Raw genomic sequence first — 19,389 nt, 5'->3', positions numbered from 1 at the left:
AATTATGACAGTGAATTAATTGCAAAAATCTGAGAATTGTACAAATTGATTTAATGATTTATTTTTATAATATAAATAATTTTCATATTAAATATATTCACAGATTATTTTTATTACAAAATAAATTATTCAATTCAATTTGTATAATTTTTATTATTAATTTTAGGACACTGTTGTAATAATCGTAACATATATATTATAAATATAATAATAATACGATTATTATGACAGTGAATTAATTGTAAAAATATAAAAATTATGCTCATTGATTTAATGATTTATTTGTATAATATAAATAATTTTTATATAAAATATATTAGGATCATTTATATTATAAAATAAATCATTCAAATAATTTTGTATAATTCTTATATTTTTATCATTAATTTACTGTCATAATAATTGTAACATATATTATAAGTACAATAATAATACGATTATTATGACAGTGAATTAATTATAAAAATATAAAAATTATACAATTTAATTTGATGATTTATTTTTATAATATAAATAATTTTTATATAAAATATTATAGGATCATTTATATTATAAAAAAAAATCATTCAAATCCAATTTGTACAATTCTTATATTTTTACAAATAAGCCACTGGTATAATAATCGTATAACATATATTATAAATATAATAATAATAATAAATATTCGTAAAATATGAAAAAAACGGCGAAGAGAGGCATAACTTTCTCATAATTGAGAAAACAAAAATGGAGAAACAAGAAGAAAAAATGAAGCATTTTGTTGCTCGTCTTTGTCGTACGCATGCTATATAAAAAATACATATATATTATATATTATATATATTATATATATATATATACATATGAGCTTTTGATTATGAAAATTGGTCTGGACAAAAAATTTAGAAAAAAAATAATTGACTGATAAATTACTTTTTTTTTGTTTATTTTTGTATCAGACTACTCTCATAATCTCAGGCTCATATACGTATATATATATATATATATATATATTTGATATATTAATATATTGTGAAAAGAACGTGTATACTTGTTTCACACACATTCTCTTCAAAAATAACACACATAATCGAGCCGATCGGATTGATTGCAAACGACACCAACACATGTACGATACACTCTAAGCGTCGCGTCGTCGTTTACAACGACGTCCCTTTATTATTAATTTTATCTTTTTGATTTTTTAATCAAGGAGAAAAGAATTGAAACAAAAAAAAGAAATACAAGAAGAATTGGAAGAAGGAAAAAAAAAAGAAACAACGAAAGGAAGATTTTTCTCTCACTCTCACTCACTCTCTCTCTCTCTCTCTCTCTTTTTTTCTTTTTCTCATTTTATCAATAAATTTATTTTTCTCGTTTATTTATAAATAATTAATTGAATTTGTTAGATGTTCACAAAACTTTGAAATAATTTCAAAAAGAATATGATGAATGTTTTCTCTTATTACGCAATGCAACGAGTTTTGTTGCAAATGTTTTATCATTGTTGCATTTATTTAAATTAATTGAAAAACAATTTTCTTCATTTCATTTTCAAAAGATTGAACAAAGTTTATTTCTTTCCTTCTTATAGAAATTAGAAAATAATTCTTCTTCGAAGTTCAATTAAGCGATTAATTAACTGTCACAGTCTAATGAATATTTAAACGATAAATGTCTTGTCGAAGGTTCAGAGGATAAAAGAATATTTATCGAACCATCAACACCATTATTAAAAACATCAACAACAATAAAAACATCAACAAATATATATATATTTAATTATAAACATTTAAACAGTCACGGAAAGTAGGATAAAGAATTTTTTTAAATATCTCATTTACAAATAATTGCATCTTATAAACAAATTGTGAACAAACAAAAAATATAAAAGATTAGAGAAAGAGACGAGATTGAAGAGTCGAATGACAATAATGAATTGTTCAAAGAAAAATAAATCTTAACCAGTTAACTGTGCAGCCCTCGTTTGAGAGCACGTACGTGACACCATGACGAGTATACTCGTCAATCACAGAGTAAGTTACGTTGGTAAGATATTGGATCAAAAATATGGGTTTTTTTTTATTACTACTATTTACTTATTTAGTTAACATAAACATATTAAATTAAGAACGCAGTCAAAATTAAATATTATAAATATAAAAACAAGAATTTAAACTCCTGCTGTGGTGTTCAATGAAATAGGGTGCTACACACAATGGGACTTTGCAAATGGAACACCATTAACGCGATTCATTCCTGATCTTACGTTTATAGCAGTGTGAACACCTTCCCGTAGGGTTGTTTGTTTTCAAAGTTCCTGGTATATAATCCGGAACATGATTCCCGCCTAATTGGCTTACATTAGGTCTAAATGGCCGAGTTTGTGTCGATTTTTCTCTTTGAATTGGATACGTCGCAAAAGTGTCTTCAATAAATTCTAGCAAAAAGTTCATTCGCGATAATGTTTCATTATTTTTTTTATATAATGTAAATGCATTCAGACAAATAATGTCTAAGAAATTGAGAAATATAAACAAACACTGATTTACTTCCTTCCTTACTGACAAAATATTTTCTACCTGTCTTGATACTGAGGAAGTTCTGGAGTAGGTGCTGTAGGGTTGATTACAGTCCTCTTACCAGAAAGCATCCTAGCCTTTCCCACCCCAATAAAATAACTGTTCTTTAGGCAGCACGGTATTGGGGCATTACTCTAATGTCAGCACATGGTTCTAACATCAAACAATTGGCATTTACGCCACTTGATAACTAGGTAACTTCGGGCCAACAGCTATCAATAGGCTTACCGCCTGGTCGGCGTAAAATCGTGCCACTTCTCCATGACGAGTATACTTGTCAATCACAGTTAACTGGTTAATATACAGGCACAGGTATATGTATGTATTGTATACATGCATATACATGCATATGTATATACATAAGTATATTAGATTTGATAAATATCTTATATATCGGGCCGCCAATCGACGACTTTAGAAGCTGGCTTGTGTTACGTCTGTCTGTTGGGTGTATTTTGTAGTATCACGAGGCGCCGCTAATACTATTGGACATCTTGACCATCGTGAACTTGGTCGTCACCCTCCTTTTCCTCATTGAGTGCATCCTTAAACTCATCGCCTTCGGATGCAAGGTATAAACAAGCCTCTCTCTCTTAATCATTCAAATCTTCACTAATTTAATTCACACGCAATTATATTTCTCTATAATTTGTAAATAAATAAACAAATATATTATAGTGTACTAATATATATATTTATTTAAATATTTTTAATAGAAAAAAAAATTGAAAATACATTTATATATGTGTATGTGCACGCCTCTAAAAGGTGCACACATATAAATGCTCACATATATATATATATACACAGAGACACAGACACGTGTATATAAACACACAGCAGAATCAGGGTCGAGAAAAATGATGAAAATATTGAATGAAATAATTGGACAGTAGCAAATATTACTTGGACGAGATCGAATGGGTTTCTGATATTGACAGAATATCGGTCCAAATGGAAGGATAAAAAAACAATAGAAAATGAAATATAAAAGAAGAAAAGTGCACGCATCGGTTGGCGTAGATCGAAAACGAAACGATGCACGATCCGATCGTGGCTATATTGTTTATTTTTTTTTATCAATTTCTCCTACTATTATATATTTTAACCGAGATCGAGTGTGTAACAAGTTGAACGCCAGAAAAAGAAAAAAAAAGAAAAAAGAAAAAAAACAATATAGAAAATAGAAAATAGAAGATACTTCGTTATAGTCGATGTTTTTATTTATTAGTAACGTAATCGATGATAGTTTAAATCGTTTCGATTATCGATCAAGTAGAATTAGAATATATAGATTAACCCTTTCTCTTTCGCTTCCTTATTAATTAGATTTCTTTGCTATTTCAACGTATAATCAAATATATTATTACCTATCGTATATTATAGTAACGAAATACACCTATCCCCTGATTCACACGGTATATCTGTTTCTAATGTTCATTTTAAAATGTTCATTTTTATTTTCTAAAAATGTAAAGTTTCTTTACACTCGTCTTTTTCTTTTCTAATTTATTTCGGCATGGTAAAATAATATGAAACTTTAAATAAATTATAAAAACACTAGAAACATTATTATTGTTTATTAATAGCCAGTAAAAATGAAGTTTCAAATAATTATAATTAATAAAGAAAAAAAATAGCACACAGAGCTGACGTTTGCATTTATGCCGATAAAGATTTTCTCAGATTTACTGCGTCAATGGTTTTCACATGTGTACAAAAAAAAATTTAATACCAGTGTTATTAATGGAATGGTATCTAAAGGATTTATTTTTAACAATTCTTTTTGATTACGAAACCATGTAAAATAAAATACCGTAGAAATGAAAGGGATAGATGTATTATGTTCTCTCACGCTATAACAAACGTTTTTTATTATTTCTGATGTGGTGAACGAGCATACGAAGAAACAGAAAAAAAAAAATAAAAATTACAAAAATACATAACGGGCCAACAACCCTTTTCAAATTCGCGTATTTCTATCTCTTTCTCTCTTTCTAGTTTGCTTTTCTATTACCGGCATGCTCCCGTAGATTATTTCTCAAAGAAATATCCTATCATTTATTATTATTATTATTATTATTATTATTATTTTTACTATTATATTTATCATAATATTATTATATTATTAGGTATACAACTTTGCTTCCGCCGTTTTCTTTTTAAATTCAAAGCTTTATTGTAAAAATCTGATTCGACATGTATGTTTCAAAGTATTGTCCATCGTTTGCCACTACCTTCTCTCACCTTTCTACCAGCAATCGGATCCCGCGTTAAAAGAACTGGTCATCTTTTAAAGCAATCTATTAATCGATCCAATTTTGGACTTGTTTATAAAACCGGAAGTGCTTGTCCACCAGACCGTGTGCCATTGATCGAAATTGGTGATAGTCAGAGGGAGCAACATCTGAAGAATACGGCACGTAGGATAAGACTTCCCATTTCAACGTTTCCAAGTATGATTTGACAACTTTTGTAACATGAGGTCGAGCATTGTCATGTTACAAAATAACTGTATCGTGTCTTTCGAGGTATTGCAGCCATTTTTTTCAATGTTCGGCTCAAACGCATTAATTACCTTCGATAAAGATCCCCTGTGATTGTTTCAGACGGTTTTAACAGCTCATAATATACTACACCGAGCTAGTCCCACCAAATACAGAGCATTACCTTGGATCCGTGAATATTCGGTTTAGCCATCAGCTTATAAGCGTGGCCAGGATAACCCCATGATTTTGAGGTTATTCTAAAAAACTCATTTTTCATCATCAGTTACATTGCTATGCAGAAATCCTTTCCGTTTTATTTTTAAGCAGTTGTTCACAGATACAGAAACGCCGTTCAACATCTCTCGGCTTCAACTCGTATGGCACCCAGTATCCTTGCTTCTGGATCATTCCCAGACTGTTTAGGCGTTTTGAAACGGCTTGTGGATAATTCCCAGACTATTTAGGCGTTTTGAAACGGCTTGTGGATCATTCCCAGACTGTTTAGGCGTTTTGAAACTGCTTGTGGATCATTCCCAGACTGTTTAGGCGTTTTGAAACTGCTTGTGGATAATTCCCAGACTGTTTAGGCGTTTTGAAACTGATTGTTGGCTCACTCCCAGACTGTTTAGGCGTTTTGAAACGGCTTGTGGATCATTCCCAGACTGTTTAGGCGTTTTGAAACGGCTTGTGGATCATTCCCAGACTGTTTAGGCGTTTTGAAACTGCTTGTGGATCATTCCCAGACTGTTTAGGCGTTTTGAAACTGATTGTGGATAATTCCCAGACTGTTTAGGCGTTTTGAAACTGATTGTTGGCTCACTCCTAATGATCCTGCCAACTCCTCTTGATTTTGACACGAGTTTTCATTAAGCAAATGTTCTAATTCCTCATCTTCAAAAACTTTTAGTCTTCCACCACTATGCCGGGTTTTCTACGCAGAAATCACCGCTCTTGAAGTGTTGAAACCACTCACGACATGTTCTTTCACTCATAATAGCCTTACCATAAGTGTCTGAGAGCGTTCACTGAGCCTCAGTCGCAAATTTTATAATATTAAAAAATTAAATGAACACCTCCCGCAAATGACGAGGATTCAGCTTATAAACTGACATTTTTAATCGGGATGTAAACACAAATTAACTACTGGTACTGTCAGATTATGTTCACGAAATGCAAAAGAACATTCTAAGCCGTTCATAATGGATGCATTCGATTTGTATTTGTCGCTAATGCTATCTATAGGAAAACAGCGGTAGGAAAACTGTATACCTAATATTATTATTTATTTATATGATGATGGTGATTATTATTATTATTATTATTAATTATTATTATTATTATTTTTATTGTTATTATAATTATTATTTTATGATTATTATTATAATTATTATTCTACGTACTTCAGCTGAGATCATCGATCATTAGTGCGTAAGATTACGGTATATCATGTAATCATAATTAATACATGTATAATTAAACCGCATCTTTTAGTCTTATTTTGTTAGAAAAAAAGAAAAAAGAAAAAAAAATGTTGAAAGATGCATGGAGGATAAAAAGATTTTTTCGTAGCAAATAGAAAATGTAAAAAATATCTTTTGATATTATAGAAAAATCTAATCGCGACCAAGAGATGCGGAAAGTCTTTTTTTGTTCTCATTAACACGTCGCTAGGTAGAGCACTTAATCACACACATATACATACATAACCGAATTACATAAGTAATTAGCTTAATTAGTAGGACACACGCTCGTGTGAAGCCTCACCTTACTTATTATACTTATAATACTTTAACTATACTTGCACGCACATACAAGTTACACGATTACACACATACACGTATACACATACACAAACACAAACGTATTTATCACTCGAGTGAATTAAAAACATTAAAAAAAAATATAAAAAAATGGTAGAAGAGAAAAACATATTCGCGTTCCATCAAGCCGATGATCGTAATCGGAGCTCTCATTTTTTTTTTTTTCTTCGAAATCGAAAATAGACGTAGTAAATCGTACAGTGATGATGATAATCCTTGAATATGTACATAAACACAAAACATTCACGTGAACACTTCGAAGATTCTTCGATCTTTGTAAATGAACTTTCATTTTTTTCTTTTAATTGGAAACTTTTATTTGAAAAATATTACGGGAAAAATATCTCGTTCGAATATCTTAGAAACTTCGAAGTGATCAGCACAACGTTTTTAGAGATCAATTTTGAATATTATTTATAATATTGTATTTAAATATGTATATATATTTATATTTTATTTGATTATATATCCTCTCGGCGTTAGAACTTCTTCAAGGATTCCTGGAACACGTTCGACTTTATTACCGTCATTGGCAGCATCGTCGACGCACTTGTCATCGAATTCGGGGTACGTAAAGCTTCGAAATATATTTTTCATTCTGTATCAGAGAATTTTTAAAATATCAAATGTATAATATCTAAATTTATATGCTGATAATTATGACAAAGTGATCTAAATTATACGAGAATATACGTTTCATTTTTTTAAAATAAATATTTGCTTATATAATACATTTTAACCTTTGCTCACCATCCATCGTGGAGTAACACGCTTACCACACCCGGGTCCTTTGGACCCGAGATGAGAAAAATTGTTATAAAAAAGAAACTATTGCATAGATTTACTTCAACATTTTTTTGAGACTTCTTTAATACTTACTTAAAAAGATTATATAGGTTTTATAGCTTTAAATTAAATGTAAATATATTTAAAAAATTATCAAAGTTGAACAATTGAGAAAAATGACTCAAGTTGCAAAAAAGGTCTGGGTCCTTTGAACCAAGTGTGGTAAACAAAGATTAATATGAAATACTTAAATTAAATTTTTTTAATTAATATTATAAAATAAAAATGTATAGTTACCTTATACGTAAATTAATAAGGTTTCTATAATAATAAAATGATAAATAAAAATTAGAAAAAAATTAGGCCAATTAATTTTATCAACTTTTAGATCACTTTCATAATTACCTTTGCTATTACGTATCGATATAATTTATATTTAACCAAGAATACGTTGTAATTTGATCGATTGCACGTGGATTTCGTAATCCACTGCTTCGTGTTCGCCTATCACGAGCCCTTTTGTCCCGAGACACGAATTTGTCTAATCGATTAATCGATTTTCCAACGTTTAACGTAAATCTATCAATACTAACATATTTATATAATTATAGAACACGATCGTTAAATTATTAATAGTAATTTCATTTTAAAATGACTTTTCAAACTCCCCATTTGTCTCGTGACAAAAGGAAGTAAGTATTGCGTTTTTCTCCATTTAACCCTTTTGCTGCTCCTTATCGATATAATTCAAATTTAACGCTAGCAATTAATTACTAAACTTATTTTCTAAGTAAGATTAATCCCGTTTGGATGTATCTTATTTATTTATTTGTATTTCCCAGCCGTATACGCTGCATTTGTTACGCTAGAAAAGTATTAGGTTGTTCGATAAGTAATTGTATTTTTTTCAAGGACAAATAATATATAGGGGGAAGTCACCTAGTGGCAGACACATAAAATAAATTAGTGAAGTCAACATAAATTAACAAAAATACAACTTTTGTATAAACATGTTTAAAAATAAGAATTAAACTTCGGTGTCAAAATATACAATCGCTGAAAGTGGTCACCTAGTACCGGACAGATTTCACTTCGAACAACTAGCACCGCAAATTTTTAAATCATCCGACATTGATCACATATGTAGACATCTGAACATTCAAGAATGTCTGCACATGGTTTATGAGCCCACCCATGGTGGCTGGAGCACTGTATCCAGTCTTCGTCGTAGTCTGCTAAACACACTACACAAGTAGTTCTCTTAATTTCAGATACAGGTCTCCTTCCAACAACACGGTAGATACGTTCCTAGAAAATGCCGTGTTATTTGAAACCGTGTTGTTTGAGACCCAGAGCCAATGCAAAAAGGGGAGTTACGTTCCGAAAACTTTTTAAAAACAAATATTTTTTTTTTCTTAAAAAAACTACTTAATTTTTATTACAAATATAAATGTATAAACAATACAAGACAAAAAATATTATCCTAATTTAACGTAACTTTAATTTAATTTATTTTTTCGTCGTCACTGCTCAATTTAATCAACCGAAAACGTTTTTTCAGTGAAATGATATCGCCTTTACTTTCAGAACGTTTTTTTTTTTTTTTCATTTAAAGTTCTTGCATTTTTTTCCCTCTTTACAAAATTTGTAATTTTACTTTGCTTGTTGTTTCTTACCAGGTCATTGTAAATTTCTCGGTATGGAGCTAAACAATTTTGATGCTTCTTTTTGAATTTTCGGCTCCTTTCTTTGGAAGGATCTTCATTCAAAAAAAAAAATGACTCGAGATTTTCAGCTAAGTTTAGGCCTTCTTGTAATATTTTTAATGTTAACTTATTAACAGCACAATCTTCATCTAGTGTAGATCCTCAGGATCAATTTGATTTACAGTTTCCATCAAATCCGCTTCGTCAACTTCTTCTTCCACTAATAAACCTTGAACGTCTACAATAGCTATATCCACAAAACCTTCGCCTCTGATTGATTTAGCAAGTTCTAATATGCCACCAATTTCATTTTGTGACGATTCACGCACGTTTTCTATTTTAACTGAAGAGAGCCATTATCTTCTTTCAACACACATTTAACATTGATGTTTTCAGTTCACAACAGCGTGAAACATTTTTGTTTTCAGGCCTTGGAGATGAAAAGAAATACTTTCCGTAACACTGTATCTTTAAGACGGCAAGCCTCGCCGCTGCTGCAGAAATACAGTGTTGTAAAAAGGTTTTTTGAAAGAAAACCGTTTTATACGAAGATTTCCGCAATTATGAATCGTGTTATAGCGAAATCGTGTTAGGAGAAACCGTGGTGTTGGAGGGATACCTGTATCTCAGTCAGTGGCTGTTTTTTCTTATCTCTATCTCCACTTTTTCCTTGAGCTTTTACTCCTTTGGCTTGTTTTCCCTTTACTTCACTTCTTCTTTTGGCTTTCACGTCTTTGGTTTATTGCTCGTACTTCGTTTTCACTGTCCGGTGTTAAGGGACTATTTTTGTCCGGTACTAGGGGACAGGATAATATCAACATTACGTGATCTACACCTAATCCGTTTGGAAATGAAGAAAAAAATTCATATACAACGAAATTTATAAATGAACAAATACCATAAAGACTTAAATACAGAAATGTAGCTATAACACTTATCTGAATCTCCTGATGTTGCCTTGAGCTTCACTGATAAACTGGATCGTATGATTCTGCACCCCTGTCACCTGTTTTTGAATTATTCACATTATTATTTTTTGAGATATATAAGTGTCCAGTATTAAGTGAACTACCCCTATATATAACTTTATTCATATTTAGAATCTAGAAAAAAATAAAAACAATATTACTTACCAAACAAACTAATACATAAAATGATCTCATCGCTCATCAGTACGTTTACAATAACAATAACGAACATTTACAACTATACATATACACAATTATTAAACGCATTTATTATTACACATTAATATCAAGGTAGATACGCTTGAATTAAATTAACGAATTAATTCATGAAAAATAATATATATAATAATACCTTTTTTTCGAATCCAACAGGTTTTTATATCTGATAAATCTAAAAGTAGTAAGTAGGGTTGCTCGAGTATTAATATCGCCGCCAGTCTACTGCGTAATTTTTCTTTAATTTTTACCAACAAATAAAATGAAAAAGCGAAAGAAAGAAAAAAAGTGAAAAATATGCTAAAAGCTTTTGTATTGTAAAGGCCAGAAAGTAAAAGCGATCAATGGTGTATGTACGTTTTGAATAATTGTATGGGGGTTAGAACGATATAACAGATAATTATTGCAACGTTCAATATTTCTGTAATAGGAGCGGTTTTCGAGTGTGCCAAGTGGTGGCCAGCTAACTGAAAAGAAGGTATCAATTACTTCGTATATTTTTTTCCATCATTCAATCTAATATTGATTGTTGGATTGATTCTTCTTTCTATTATTAATATTATTTTTATTCTTCTTCTTCTTCTTCTTATTATTATTATTATTATTATTATTATTATTAATGTATATTTATCTTCACCTTATTGCTTATATATTATAAGCAAGAATAAAAAAAAGTGGAAGAGAAAAGAAAAAAAAAAAAGCACACAGAAACAAGTTGAACATATATTACACAATTTTTCTTTTGTATCTACATTTTTACATCGTATTACTATCGTTCTACATATGTACATATATGCATACATACTTACATACATATTATTATACATTCATGCATACCTATTTAACCAGTTAACTGTGGCTCACTCTTTTGTGTCGCCAGAATCCTGCCATGACGAGTATACTCGTCAATTACAGAGTAAGTTACGTTTGAAACATCTTGAAATTTGATAATATGCTTTGTTTGTCTCAAAAATAATACAATTTAAATGGCCAATGGTCAGTACTTTATACGCATGACGAATATATTCGTCAATACACTTCTCCATGACGAGTATATTCGTCAATCAAAGTTAACTGGTTAAATACTTTAAACTAATGTTCATTGTCATCATCATTATCATTATCAAACGATAGCCATTATGAAATATAATAAAGGCTATCAATGCAGCTAAGATAATTTGAAAGAAAATAAAAAAAAACAAAACAAATATTTAAACATTGCATAATCTCATCTTTTTAGTCGCGGCAAAGGGGTTTTTTAATAGTGATTACAGGAAAATAAATGATCTACCAAACTAGTACAGGTATTTTCAATGCTCATCCTCGAAGATTTACTTGGTTGTGTTTATAAAATGAATTATTCAAAGTAAAGAAGATAAGTAAAGCTGAATTTTAGGAAAAAGAAAATAATTATGAAAAAAAAAGTATATAAAATTGGAAGAAGAAAAAAAAATTGTTTTGATAGCTTCGTTCGTGCAATCGGTTAGGCAAAGGATCGATCGTGATATCCTTCACAATGATAAATGTTAAGGATAACGATCAATTTTAATTTAGTTTTTGACCGATGTTGTACGCACGAAGCTAATTTTATCCTTGAGAACACTTAAAGATGGACAATCTTTTGGGTTAAGTGCAATTTTCTGTGTCCCCTGCAGGAGAATTTCATCAACGTCGGCTTCCTCAGGCTATTTCGTGCCGCCAGACTGATCAAACTGCTACGACAAGGATACACGATACGAATTTTACTCTGGACCTTCGTGCAATCCTTCAAAGTACGTTTACTTCATATTTTTATTACTAATTATTATTATATATTATATTAACACTATGACGTCCGGTGGCTCCACGTTGGTGCCATGCAAAAATTTTTGAGTAAATGCCGGTGGCTCTACGTTGGTACCATGCGGAAACTTTTGGGTAATTGCTGGTGGCATCACGTTGGTGTCATGCAAAAATTATTGGGTAAGTGTCGGTGACTCCATCTTGGTGCCATGCAAGAATTGTCGGGTAAGTGCCGGTGGCTCCACGTTGGTGCCATGTGAAAACTTTTGGGTAAGTGCTGGTGGCATCACGTTGGTACCATGCAAAAAGTATCGGTTAAGTGACGGTGGCTCCACGTTGGTGCCATGCGAAAACTATCGCGCAAGTGCCGGTGGCTTCACGTTGGTGCCATTTGGAAATTATACGAAAAAATCTAGATTATGCGGACGGCATAGTGTTAATTTAATTTAAAAACATTTTTACAGATTAATTATGAAGAACAATTTGATATGTCATTTAATTTATTGATAATATTTTGTTTATTTTTACAGGCCTTGCCTTACGTTTGTCTCCTCATCGCGATGCTCTTTTTCATCTACGCCATCATCGGTATGCAGGTACGAAAGATCGTATCCTCTCTCTTTTCTCTTTCTTCTCGCGCGTTTTTGCAAGTTACTGGGACCAATCTTATATAGGATATACATTTTATACATATATATATATACAACTTACTAATATAATATTATATATGTGCCAATAATTCTAACAGTGGGCTTATTCAAATAATTGAAACAAATTGATTTTATGATTTATTGTTTTCCTATTTTTTTTTTTTTTTACAAATGATTTATAATAATTAATAATTTTTGTATTATTAAGATAAATCCTAAAATTAATTTGTTACAGGCACATATATATGTATACATATACATATATATTTAAACCGCTGTATAAATTAGGTCGAGTAATCATGACAATGGACTGAATCTATTAATTGGAAGAAATTAATTTTATTATTTTACAATTGGTTAAAAGTTAATAATAATTAAACCGACAAATAATATTTGAACCGCTTTATAAATTAGGTTGATATGATAGAGAGGGGATTAAAAAAAAAAGACCAACTCTCGATTGATACGGTAGGATAAACAAATCTTCGTATCTTTTTCTTCTTTTCCATTGATTTTCATTATATTAAAGAAGTGTTTATAAAAAGAAATAAAAGAAAAAAAAGAAAAAGGAAAAGGGATTGAGATAAATGACATGAAATAGTTTGGTGATAATTAGTGATTGAGAAATTCCGTTGTCAGGTCTTTGGAAATATATCGAACGATCCAGGAACATCGATCGATGATCACAACAACTTTCAGTCCTTCTTCGCCGGTCTTATGTTGCTTTTTCGGTGAGTCGAGCAGCTAAATACACTGCAGGTTCAAGGATATGGGAATATTCCTTCTTGAGAGATTTTGACGATACGACCAATCATATCGAATGATTCGATATATTTCATTGTTTCCTTTCGTCGATCGAGAATAATTATACCAAATATTTTTAACATCAAATTCACTTCGTCGACGAAATCAAACAATTGTTTGCGATCGCACGTTCGACAAAATAAAATTTAAAAAAAAAAACAAAATCACCGTCCCGATTTTTCGCGATGTTTAACGAACCAATTGCAAAAGTTCTTTTTTATTTTACCAAACATCGAGTAGAATTTCTTCTTGAAAAAATCTACTAATGTTCGAAAAGCATCGCGAAATGTATCGCGAGAACGGAAATAGGGAAAAAGAGGGGGTTGATTTTTTAAATAAATAATACGAGAAGGAAAGAGAAAAGAGGGTAAATTTTGGTCGTCGTAAGAATTAATTAAAATAAAAGTAAAAAATCAAAATTTAAAAAAAAAAGATTTACGATAGAGAGAGAGAGAGAGAAAGAGAGAAAGAGAGAGAGAGAGAAAGAAAGAAAGAGAGAAAGAGAGAGAGAGAGAGAGTATTGGGCTGCTAGCATGAGGTTTCACGAGAGTAAGCTGCTCGACGTGTCAAATTGTTGTAACCCCGCAATTAGCTGTCCCATAGAAAGTTGGTCCCATAGTAATGCTTGCGTTATAGCTTTGGCGTCAACGATATAACATTTTTAACCAAAAAAAAAAAAAAATCCACAACAAACTCGAAAGAATCGATAATTATTATTATTATTAATTGGCATTAGATTGACATGTGAAATTTAATAATGAGCCTGACTCGTGATATTCAAGTCTGACCTAAAATTTTCATCACGAGTCAGACTCGTGAAAATAGTGCAAGGGGTTAATTGACATTAGTAACTCGAAAGTTCATTGCCACAAATACCAAATCCCGGCCAGTGTTCTTGTCCCTTAGCGCGGACCCCACCATTCGCGGTCTTCGTAGCCCATTTCTTTAAGATCCCGAAATAATATTGTTCTCCTATCTACATCTCGGTTTACCCAGTGGTCTTTTCCCGTTCGATATACCGATCAGTATTTTATGCGTCGTTCAATCCACTCCCATGCGTGCCACGTGACCTGCCCATCTTAATCGGCGTGATTTTACGACGTTAATGATGTTCGGTTTTGTTGTACAGTTACGTTATGGGGTTTTCTCCACTCGCTCGTTTCCTCATCGCGTTTTGCACTAAACAACTTTATTTTCGAAAACCCTCAATTTCATTGTAAGTGACCACGTTTCGGTACTATAAAGGACTACCGGTAGGATGATAGTACATTTTGATTCTTAAGCGTTTAGACAGCAACTGCGAGCTGAGTAATTTATTGATATTGCCTAAGTTGATTCATTTCTTATGTTCTTGGTTTATGATCGATCCTAAATACCTAAAGTTGCTGACGTATTCAAGAATTTTATCCCAAACGACCATATCTTCAATATTACGCACATTCTAAATTCTATTGGTGACCATATATTTGGTTTTATTCACCCTTATTGGTAGCCCCAGTTCTTTCGTATTATTTATTAGTGTATTTCCGTCTTATTAATAAACCTTTTAACTGCCATACCGAAATCATATGTTTTGCCCAGGACCCTACGGTATTATTTTTATTGCTCAAAGAATATAATGGCAAAATAATAATAAATTGATGTTATAGGACAACATTTTTATCAAATGAAGCGTTTATTTTACGCGGAAATCTATCTCTGGTGACCAATGAGCACCATGGTGTTTTAGGAGAAACCATGACCGGTTATATATGACAAACATGGCAATCAAAGTGTTAATGACTCTCTATTGTCCTCTAACAAAGCAATATCGTCCGGGTATGTCAACAATTCCGTTGTCCCTTTCAACTGCAGACCATCTTTACAATTTGGTTCTTCCTAGACAGTAAATTCCAGTACTAAATTGAACAAAAGAGGTGACCATACGTCCCTCTGTTTTAACCCACCATTCATACCAAAAGTTTACAACATTTGATTACCTATTCTGACTGTACCCCTAGTTTCCTTTAAGCAAACTTGAACCAGGTTGACCAATTTGGTATCGAATTAGAATCTCGAACATTTTCTTCCAAAGAAAATTAATATTGAAATAATAATTATATTTAATTCCTATAATACGATTCTTTCGAGTATATCATAGTATGTATATAAAAAAAAACATATACATACATAATAATCAAATGGCAAAAACACAAATCTAAAGTATATCATAGATCCTGATTTAAATGTGGTAGATGAGTATACTTAGAAGGGCTCTTTGTCGTAATTTACATTTATACACACATACGCAAACAATTACACTGATATTTTCTTTAATATCACTTATAAAATTCATACATTTATTTATGTATGCATATAAGAACTTTTTTATATACACGGTATCCCTTTAATTAATGATACAAACGAGTAAAGAATCATTTTAAATGAAAAACTAAATTGAAAAAGTAGAATTCAATTTATTTATATGATCCTTAATATTTAAAAATTTGTCAAAGACGAGTGTTTTACGATTGAATTGAAAACGTAGACTTTACTTTATCATATAACTAGGGGTGCCCCGCACGAATTGCTGTGGCTCATAATTAGTCCGATACACGCGTTTTTAAGTCAACGAATTACCTTATACCGCCATCTGTTAGAATCTTACCGAACTAACAGAGATAATCATAACTCTAATTAATTAATAAACAAATAATTTGCAATAAAATAATATTGCGATTATAAATTGAGATATAAACTATCCTATCTTTCAAGTTGGATGAAACTGCACACAGTGTGCAAAATTTTATTAAAATCGGTTCAGTAGTTTAGAAGTCCATTGCGGACAAACAACGTGACACGTAATTTATATATATTAAGATTATTTTAATTCTATTTAAAAATGTATCAAATACGAACGTTTTACGATTGAATTGAAAACATAGAATTCAATTTATCTAAATGATCCTTTTCATTTTTTTTTTTTGAGAAAAATAAATTTAAAAATGTGTCAAATACGAATTTACTACGATTTAGTTTTTCATATAGAATCATACTCGTTTGTATCATCAGTTGCAAGAGACACCTTGTATATATATATATATTAATTATATTTAATATAAATGAATACAAAAGGATACTCGTCGGGTTTTGAAACGATTTCACTTTGTCTATTTACGTTTGATATCGTTCGAGCATTTTTAGATTAGTTCCTATTATCTCATCTCTACGTAGTTTTTTTTACTTAAGGATCATATATACCAGTCACAGACGTTTTCGGTCATCCAGCGAGAGAAAAGACTACCCGGAAGACGTGTATCAAGTTCTCTAATTATTATTACATCATTTTGATTTAAAAAAAAAAAAAAAAAAAAACCACCAATCAAATTCAATTCGACCTTTTAATTAATTAATCATTAACTTTTTATCGTGGTTATTTTGCTCACCACAATAAAAAGACAAAAGATGAGAGACAAAATTTTTCGTTTAAATGAAAAAAATAAAAAGATTGAACATCCATGATAAATGCTGCCCATCCGCCATTTGGCTGCGGCTGGCTCACTTATTTCTGTGGGTCTCAGGTATTCGGTAACATCGAGCTGGGTGCTGACAGTTCTATTAACAAGCACAACAATTTCCAAAGCTTCATACAAGGTCTGATGCTGCTTTTTCGGTAAGTATCATCCACATCCACCTAATCTTTATCGTTTTTTATTTTTTTATTTTTTTATTTTTTTTTTATATACTACGATAATATTATAATATTATTGTTAAATACTTCTGCACAACATGCACCTCTTATATTTATATATTATATATATATGGCCTCGATTCAATACCAATAAAATACACACGCATACTTTTTCTATTTCTTTTATTTTTTGTTCATTATTATTATTATTATTATTATACAAAAAGTTATTATTTCTTAGATAAACAAACATAATAATTCAAAGTCGAAGAGTCCGCACATATCGGATAATTCTATTAGAAACATCCGAGTTTGATTAGATATACAGTAATTTACAAACCTTTTATCGCTTTTGGTGTTGCGTTTGTCCCTTTCCATGATAAATGCATGCTATTATTATATAGTATGTTATATTAGAAATTACGACGATATAAAATTAGTATTTGATTAAAATTGTTTATTTGTACAACTTTTTTTCAATAGAAAAATATCGTCGTGATATCTTTAATGTAGAAATCCTTGCCAAGATTTAAACCAAGTAATAAAAGCTTAAAAACCTTTTGATCTATTGAGATAATTCTCAAATCTCTTAAATCTCTTATATTATTGTACATGTATATACAAATTTTTCATCGAAGATACGAGAAGATTAAAAAATCTATGTACTTACTCATTATTTTTATCTTAAAAAAATATAATTTTGCTTTCTCGTATCTTCGAGGTATTCAAATCGATTTGCATGTAATTAGAAAAATAAAATTAAATCAAATAAATGAAAATCAAATCAAATCAAATCAAATAAAGAAACGTTCTATTATTGCGAATATAATTAAAAAATAAAAATATAAATATTTTAACAGGTTGAGTGCCACGGTGGTCACCGGTGACCGCCGTGCCCAGATTAATAGAAATATATTCCACATTGTTGTGCCACGAACAATCCTGATAAAATTGGCGTGGCACTCAACCTGTTAAGCAGAACGTTCACAAAAAAAGTAAAAAAGAAAAAAGAACAAATGATCTAACGATTGACGTATATTTTAGGTGCGCAACAGGTGAAGCTTGGCCAAACATCATGTTGGCCTGTATAAAGGGTCGACCATGTGACGTGAAAGCAGGAAAACAGGAACCAGGTGGTTGCGGTTCTAACATCGCTTATGCCTACTTCGTCTCGTTCATCTTTTTCTGCTCATTTTTAATGCTGAATCTTTTCGTCGCCGTCATCATGGACAACTTTGATTATTTAACGAGAGACTCATCGATTCTTGGTGCACATCATCTAGACGAATTTGTTAGAATATGGGCAGAATATGATCCCAAGGCCACCGGTAAGGTACTTTACAACGAGGTCTACGACATGCTCAAGGTTATGGATCCACCGTTGGGGTTTGGTCAAAAGTGTCCCAACAGGCTAGCATATAAAAAACTCATCAGAATGAACATGCCCGTTGATTCAGATGGGAAGGTCAACTTTACCACTACACTTTTCGCACTGATACGGGAGGATCTTAGTATTAAAATGAGATGCGGTTAGTTCTACCATTTTGTTTCAATTGCATTAAATTAGAAACATTGTATACGTTAATGCAATTATCAAAGATTTTCAACCTAACCTAATAATTTAATCCGTTTATCTTTTCGAATTGTTTACAGCGAACGAAATGAGACAAGCGAACGAGGAGCTTCGAGATACGATTCGAAGTATTTGGCCTCTGCAAGCGAAAAAGATGTTGGACCTTTTGATACCTAGAGACGAAGGTAAATTATTTATATAACCTAATATTAAGTTGGGGTTAAAGTCATTCATTATTTTTACGTTAACTTCAAGCCTTTACTTAACATATTTCGGGTTGTCTGATTTTAGTCAAATATGTACAGTTTTGTTCATTAATTTGTTATCATTTTAACCTTTAACGCTCCGACGTTTAATTGTGGTT

General features: G+C 31.1%; 1 protein-coding gene across 16 annotated transcripts in view; it reads left to right on the top strand.

The window, feature by feature from the left end:
- The window catches only part of cac (calcium voltage-gated channel subunit cacophony), a 165,053-nt gene that overhangs the window by 110,747 nt on the left and 34,917 nt on the right, over nucleotides 1-19,389 (top strand). For 12 of the 16 annotated variants that reach the window (XM_089171703.1, XM_089171702.1, XM_089171701.1 and 9 more), the window contains 7 exons: nucleotides 7,354-7,437; nucleotides 10,977-11,024; nucleotides 12,202-12,318; nucleotides 12,859-12,924; nucleotides 17,343-17,434; nucleotides 18,497-18,981; nucleotides 19,106-19,210. In XM_089171703.1, the coding sequence (XP_089027829.1) occupies nucleotides 7,354-7,437; nucleotides 10,977-11,024; nucleotides 12,202-12,318; nucleotides 12,859-12,924; nucleotides 17,343-17,434; nucleotides 18,497-18,981; nucleotides 19,106-19,210 (997 nt within the window). The remainder of the gene's footprint in view (nucleotides 1-7,353; nucleotides 7,438-10,976; nucleotides 11,025-12,201; nucleotides 12,319-12,858; nucleotides 12,925-17,342; nucleotides 17,435-18,496; nucleotides 18,982-19,105; nucleotides 19,211-19,389) is intronic. The other 4 variants (XM_089171707.1, XM_089171714.1, XM_089171708.1 and 1 more) reach the window with 1 other exon arrangement.

The sequence above is a fragment of the Polistes dominula genome, unplaced genomic scaffold, assembly GCF_049000335.1.
Source record: "Polistes dominula isolate Pdom_NZ unplaced genomic scaffold, Pdom_raw_medaka contig_84, whole genome shotgun sequence".
Classification (NCBI taxonomy): Eukaryota; Metazoa; Arthropoda; class Insecta; order Hymenoptera; family Vespidae; genus Polistes; species Polistes dominula.
This window is presented reverse-complemented; position numbering and strand designations above follow the sequence as displayed.